The sequence below is a fragment of the Anomalospiza imberbis genome, chromosome 1 (genome assembly GCF_031753505.1).
Source record: "Anomalospiza imberbis isolate Cuckoo-Finch-1a 21T00152 chromosome 1, ASM3175350v1, whole genome shotgun sequence".
Lineage (NCBI taxonomy): Eukaryota > Metazoa > Chordata > Aves > Passeriformes > Viduidae > Anomalospiza > Anomalospiza imberbis.
In genome coordinates, this window is record NC_089681.1 from 113,195,541 (window position 1) to 113,203,190 (window position 7,650).

At 40.7% G+C, this 7,650-nt stretch overlaps 1 protein-coding gene across 1 annotated transcript; it reads right to left on the minus strand.

Moving 5' to 3' along the window:
- Positions 1–671: 671 nt before the first annotated feature.
- On the minus strand, positions 672–6,563 carry OXSM (3-oxoacyl-ACP synthase, mitochondrial). The gene is made up of 3 exons (XM_068206687.1): positions 6,424–6,563; positions 3,621–4,626; positions 672–1,269 (listed from the first exon to the last, which is right to left on the minus strand). Exons 2-3 carry the CDS (start codon positions 4,622–4,624, stop codon positions 867–869), a joined length of 1,407 nt encoding a protein of 468 aa, XP_068062788.1. The 5' UTR covers positions 4,625–4,626; positions 6,424–6,563; the 3' UTR covers positions 672–866.
- Positions 6,564–7,650: the final 1,087 nt, after the last annotated feature.

Here is a 7,650-nt window from a genome sequence, read left to right on the forward strand (position 1 = left end):
AGATTTATTTTTTGAAGACAATTTTTTTTCCTAAAAGAGGCCTTGTTTGACAAATTTTGCTAGTTCTACTTTTCCATTTGGCAGAAAAACCAGATACTTCCCAATACACTTATTCCTTTCTATATAACTATTTTTGAAATCCTCAATGCCATACTCGAATATCTACCTTACTATGCTTGTACAAAATTTCAGAACTCAACAGGTCTTGACCTACTAATTCTATCCCTGTGCCACATGGAAGATGTACAGGCCATGCTGTATGCATCCCTCAATATTAGCTCATGGCCAACGAGGAAACACAACACATAGAAATGAATAAAGATGAAAAGAAAAAGAACCAGTGCCAGGAATCTTGTAACTGTCTGTCTACATTATTGTCCCCTGAATATCACCTGTGTGGAAGAATTATGATATGAGACAACCACCCATGAGGAAAAAGGCAGAATTCTATATGGAGTACATAACAAAGGGGAGCTCAGTCATAAATCTTGCACTATCAAGCAGTTAATTCATCAGGTGTGACGTCCTAGCTTGTTAGCCAGCCTCTCTTTTGTATAAATGACGCCAAACAATTTCTTTCTTTGCGTGGAAAAATATTTTTTAACATGGTTTAACCATGTCTCCTGCTCTAGTCAAGAACAAAAACTTCTTCATCACACAAATAATAGATCTTTATTTTTATTAAAATGAATAAAAGAAGTTCCCTCTTTCTAAAAGAATTACTGGTGCAAATGTTAGGGTGAATAAAGTTCTTATGTATCAAATGAGCAACTCTCAAAGCTGAGAAAATATTACAGAACACACCAGAGACAGCAGTACAGAAAATCATCATTGGTGCAATTTTTTCACACAATTGACAGCATAAATTAAACACTTGCAAAGCACAAAGTTGCATTAGTGCCACCAAAGCCAAATGAATTTGTGAGTGCAATACGCCGTTTGTCAGTTTTCCACTCCTGAGCTGTCAGTGGAACATAATTGAGATCAAACTCTGCCTCTGTTTTCTGTAAGTTTAGAGTAGGTGGCAAAATCCCATGGTAGCAGGACAGTGCAGTAAAAGCTGCTTCAATAGCTCCTGCAGCCCCCAAAAGATGTCCTGTTGCTCCTTTTGTTGAGGAAACTGCAATATTATGTGAATGATCTTTAAAAAGTCTCTTGATTGCTTGATTCTCAGCAGCATCTCCAAGAGGTGTAGAAGTTGCATGTGCATTGACATATGTTACATCTTCAGGTTTGATCCCAGAATCCTTTATTGCTGCAGACATGCACCTAAGGAGAAGACAACAGAATGCTGATCAGCCCAATGTATTTTTGTCAAATGTACAAACCAAAAGTATAGGTTGTTTTAAAATGTTTATCAAGTGTGAAAATCTGCTTTAGCAGAGATGTGAATGACAAGAGGTTAACTCATCTAACTAAGCACTTTAGCATCTACATTAAGTACCAGAGGAAGACAATAAAAGTGAGGCCCACTACAAAATCAGACTTGCAGTTAAAAATTGCACAGCCAGGAAAAATGCAAAGAAGAAGAAAATAAGATATAAAAATCAGTCTCTACAGATTACATTGATGCATCAAATGACCTTTTCACTGTAAAATTTGAAAACATTTGAGAGAGAAATAACTACGGATATCATTACAAAAATTTAGATATGTGCTCCCCAACAAAAATACTGGGAAATGAAAGAAAAAATCTGCAGTCATCCTCCACATGAGCTTCTTTTCATGCTATCCAGAGACCAGAAAATGTAAAGGAGATAGCACAAATTCCTATATTTCATTTTATAATGAAATTTACTGAAAGTCACACTCTTCAACCCCTGGCATGGTATGTTTTGTTTGACTCCTGACGACTTGTGCACTGTGACTGCCTCTTTAAAACATGGGGTTTTTTTTAAAACCATGGAAGGATCAACACAGTTCCACACTGCAATTTCTCACAGATTTCCCTCAAAGAAGATGAATCAGATATCTCTCCTTGCACGTAACAACAAAGCACCTCTGAGCAAAAGATCACTGACTCTTTTGAAATTTATGAAAAAAAAAGGAAGCTCAAAAACAGACAGCATATGATTCTGGACAAATTTAAATGTCTCTACTACAGCCTTCTACCCTTAGAAGCATCCAGCTGAGCTTAGGGTGGAGGCCACTGACACTCACTGTCACTAGATAGTGAGATTCAGGCAAAAGAGATTACTGATAAGTATGAGATAAAGTAATTTAGTTAAATACATTATCTGCAATGAACTTATTCACTTAAGGATATACCAGATTACTTATGTAGGACACTCTTTATATCCACAATTCTGAGTCTGGCTTTGCCTCTCCCTTCCTGCTGGTTTATTTCAACATACATATTAGCCTCCAACAGAAGCAATTATTAGAAGATTACAAAAAATATATTTCTCCAAATTTTTTTTTTATGTGGCAAATGAAATTCCTACAGAAAAGTGAGATAAGCACATACATTCCAGATTTAATCCATACACCACTGCAGTAACAAATTACTGGCTTGAAGACAGTATTAAAATGTATTATCTCATGGGTGGAAATGCTCAGCAGTTTGGAGATACTCAGATTAACTTTCAACTCTTCCTACTGTGAATTTAATTTATATGCTACTGCAATCATAAAATACACAAAAATTCTATTATAATATATTGCCATATCATCTCATGGGTAAACAAGTCTGAAAATATGAGATAAAGACACTCCTGATTACTCATCTCACACTTAAGTCTACAGAACAATTAAATTTTAATCAAAAAGCATAGATGGAAACACAATGTATTTACAGTTCTAGAAAAATCTGTTAACCTTATAAAGATGCAAACACAGCTTTACAATACCATGCAGAAGTTTGATCTATTTGTGCAGTGATATATTGACTTTTAGTACTAAATATTCACATACATTCAGAATAAGGCAAACCAAATCTTTACTAAAGATTCCAATGCCAACCATAGTACTCATCCTACACAAACTCTCCAACTTACACATGTAATTTAACCGACAATTTAATTAAGTCAATGATAATGATTAGATGAGTATCATCTACTTGTGAACTGGTTTTAATGAGATAAACACTGATGAAGCTTTACCACCTCCCTAAACAGTACTAAAGTGTATTTCTGCTATGCTCCTTCACCAACACTCTTAGCTATATCTGAATGAAGTACTGAATATTCTAACAAACTAGATCTTCTAAGTGCCCTACAGCTTTCATCACCTGAGATTTCTTGCAACAAATAACAAGCTTTTGGGAGGGGGGGTGTGTGTCTATTTTCTTGATGGAAAAAGAGTGAAGGAGAACCTGTAAAGATTCTATCTCACCCACAAACATCTTAAAAAGAGGCTTCCATTGAGACTTATTTATATGAGCAGCTGTATGCACCAAAGGAAAAATGTTTTCACACTGAGAAAGCTTTCATAACTCTATGGAAAAAGGTTGATTCTACTGAGAACTGGAAGCTCTTTCATTTTTCACATTTTCAAGCTTTTGGAATGTTAATTCAAGACTGAACATCCCTTCTCTGTGAAAAACATACAATGACAGAAACAAATGTATCCACTACAGTTAACATATGAAGTAGCTATTATAAACAACATAGAGTTCTTACCTGAATGCACCATCTCCCTCAGGATTAGGTGCTGTTATGTGGCAAGCATCACCGGACAGTCCATAACCCAAAACTTCTGCATAGATCCTAGCACCTCTTTGTACGGCATGTCCATACTCTTCCAAGACCAGCACAGCAGCACCCTCTCCCATTACAAACCCCTCCCTCTGCGAATCAAAGGGTCGACACGCTGTTTTCGGGCTCGAGTTAAAACTCGTGCTCAGGGCCCGGGCTCTTGCGAATCCAGCCAAAGACAAAGGACTAATGCAAGCCTCAGTCCCTCCAGCCAACATGATATCAGCATCGCCAGCAGCAATGAATCTAAAGGAGTCTCCAACTGCATGTGCACCTGTGGTACAAGCGGTCGACACAGCGTGATTCGGCCCTTTCAGTTGGTATTTAATGCTGATATGGCCTGCCGCCATATTGACTAAAATCTTTGGGACAAAAAACGGGCTGACCTTATTGTAACCCTTTGTTTTAAATAAGGCAGCTGTATCAGAGATTTCTTCCAGTGGAACCATTCCCATCCCAATTGCCACACCAGCAGTCAAGCGGTCCTGTTCAGACTGGGGAGACCAGCCAGAGTCCTTCATTGCAAGCTCTGCGGCACCGATGGCCATCACAGTGGCAGAACTCATGGATTTGATCTCTGACTTCGACACAAAGCTTTCTTCACTGAACTCACCCTCCTTGTTTCCCCTTGGCACACACGCAGCCACTCTACATGGGATGCCTGCATATTCTTCCCCATCTAGTGATGTAATCCCACTGCCTCCTTCCAGAAGGTGCTTCCACACAAACTGAGTCCCCACACCAAGAGGAGACACTAAGCCAATACCTGTAACAACTACTTTCCTTCGACATGCAGGCAGTGACTTGCTGAAAGCCCTTCTGTGGTTTTGTGAATGTAGATTTAAATTCAGACTCCGGAGATGAAGATTTGCAATCCTTAACAGATCCTGTGAGCACTGTGAGAACATGGTGGCAATAATCAGGCACATTCCTGTAAATGGAGCGGGGTGGAGGGGGTGGGGAAAGACAAACACAACAGTAAAGCAGACAGTGTGGAAAACATTCCAAGAACATTAAATTAATAACCTGCTTTTTACATGACAGCCTGAAAGAATGACTGAAGAAAGGGATATGGTTTCTCTGTCTGTAATGAGGAATAATATGAATTATGACAGATAATGGCAAAGAAATGTTCACTTTGGAAATGCCTCTAGTGAGCTCTTCTAGCTTAAGCTGCTGATGAATATGACTTTGCACCACTGTGGCCTGTGAAGCACTCTCTGGTTTTACTACAAAATTTCCCCTGGAGCTTTAACCACAGCTGGCTGGAGGCAGAAACAATGAGCATTAACAGCCTCATTCTTCTAAGGGAAAAAGCGTGTGTTCACCGGAAAGTGTATGTCCCACCACTACCAAGTTGAGAATATTGTCATCTCAACCTTCATGTCAGGCAGAACGATCTAGAAACCTCAAACAAGAGTCAATAAACTTGTCCTGGTTCTGCTACTAATGTAATTACACTTTTAGGACAAGACTCCCTCTCTTTCCACCTCCACCTATGCTTTACCAGCCTCGAGTTATTACACTGTCAGGGGACAGTATCTCAAGTAGCTTGAGCAAGATGTGGAGCACTGCACCACCTCCATTGAAGGCAAGACCACCAGATTCCGCATAACAAGAGGCACAGCAAGTGATGGCAGAAGGCCTCTGTTGAGAACAAGTACTTGAGAAAAGACCAGAGGACTACACCAAGCAGTGATGGTGCTGTACTGTGCTGTAGTTCCTTTTCCTTGCCTTGGCCACTGCCAGTCCAGAGCCAGTCTGATCGCACACATCTGACATGCTGGAGCAGGGCAGAGGCCGCAGTACAGCTCTGTCAACACCTACAAGACAGGCTTCAACAGCTTGCCTGCTTTTTGCCTTGCCCAAAGAGCAACTTGGCATCCCCAGCTCTTTGGTGAAATAGAAAGAGCTGTATGAAGACCATAAGGGGCTTCTGGGCACTTGTGCTAAAATACCCAGACCTGTGGCAGCACAAGTGCACAGCAGCATTACTAAAAAATGTCACAGAGCCATAGAAAGGCCTGGGTTGGAAGGGACCTTAAAGATCATCTCATGCGAACAATCCCTGCCACGGGCACAGACACCTTTCACTAGACCAGGCAGCAGAGACCAGCATCCAGCCTGGCCAAGAACACTTAGGGTATGGAATAAAAATAGTAAACAACCATATGTTGTATTTTATATGCATTTTATGCAATTATTATACTGAATTATTTAAAAAGTATTTTTAAAGGAGCCTCTTTTAAATCCTGGCCCAAAATTGCCATTTCAGTTTTTTAAGCCACTTAACCTCTATAAAAGAGGTAGTGTGTGTGTATACATGTATAAAAATATATACAACATATTATATACTATATAATGCAAGTTACATATATAAGTATTAGAATATGTAAGAATATTATATATTCTATATCTAAGACAGAATATAAGACACCTCTGCAGTCATATTGAATGCATATTTATGGAGTATAGTGTATAACATATGTTTTATAGATACACTATATGACGTATATTGTATAGCATATACAATGTGTACGATAATACATTTTCTACATATTATAATACATCTATATAATAATGTATAAGATAGCATATTTTATCAGTGTATCTCTACATATATAAAATATGACTGCAGAGCTCTGTAAGGCAGCTCGTTCCGCAGCCTTTACTGAAGTGCCGTCAGCCGGCGCCGAGCCGTCCTGTCCGACCCAACAAGGCCCGATACCTGCTGTGCGGGAAAACCAGGCGCACGATAACTTCCCCCGGGAACAAGCGCTACCGAACACCCCCAGGTGTTTCAAGGGCAATGACTACTTTTAATGCGTAAACCAGGAGTCAAACCCCGGCGACACAAGACAGCCCAGGGCCGCCATCGCCGGCCGGGTCCGCCCCGCTGGGGGCGGCGTCCCCCCGGCCCGTGCTAAAACCCCCGCCTCCCTCCGCCCAGCCCTCAGCGGCACCCCGCCGGCCGCGCTCCCCCCCCGCTCCGCGATGGTTCGCTCTGCCTCCTTCTCACGTTCCGACGGCGTGAGGCCGCACCACTCCGCAGACGCGGGGGGACAGAAGGACGCGTGCGGGTACGCGCGGCCCAGGGCGCCTCCTCCCGGCTGGCCCCGCCCCGCGGGCGCCGGTGTGGGCGGGCGGGCAGCGTGACCGCGTGGATAGCCCAGAGACCGGGAAGAGGCGATGAAATTATTTCCTTCCCGTGCCACGTGTTTCAGTCACACAAAGGAGGAGTAAAAAAATAACAAAACACAAAAAAACCCAAAACCAAACAACAAAAACAACAAAAATAACACACACACAAAAAAAACAAAACCCAAACACCAACCCAAAACCCTTTAAACACTCCGGTGGAATCGGTGGAATAATAGCCAAGACTTTATCCCATACAGGCTACCATGGCAGAGCATAAAATGTTTGTCCAAGTCTCATCAACAGAGACGTGAATTAGTTACAGTGTGAGTTTACTTGTTAGATGATAACTTCATTTAATTTTAGTAAACAGGAGTAAGAAAACTGAAATGAATTTACCCCCACATAATACAATAACTTTTATTAGCTGCAAATACAGCTACCTAAAAATACAAACTGTAGCACAGAAATGAGGCACGCACTGCAGGAAAAAGGAGGGGAATAAAGCAAAAAAAGGAGAAAAAAACCCCAATATTTAATAAAGAAAAAATAAACTTGAGTGTTTTAAATAGTCTGTTTTTAATTTAGAAATAAAATGCCTTGGGCATTTAATGTGTTAGCAATTTTTTGGAAGTTGGCACTTGGTTTTCTAAATTTTTCACACTGCCTGCCTATAAGCACTCCCAAAGCATTGTTTACAAATGCCATCCTGAGATGCATTATGTATTTATATGCATACATGTATAGCAATATAGTTAATCTTTGTATTTCCTAAGGCAGTCAACACTGAGAGTCACATGCCTACAAGAAACACATG

What these genes read in the sequence shown, in the direction of transcription:
- OXSM (XM_068206687.1), bottom strand. Translation starts at nt 4,624, where the DNA reads ATGTGCCTGATTATTGCCACCATGTTCTCACAGTGCTCACAGGATCTG. An exon ending in GAGGGAGATGGTGCATTCAG is followed by an intron (nt 1,270 to 3,620) that starts GTAAGAACTCTA and finishes TCTTCTCCTTAG; the next exon opens with GTGCATGTCTGCAGCAATAA.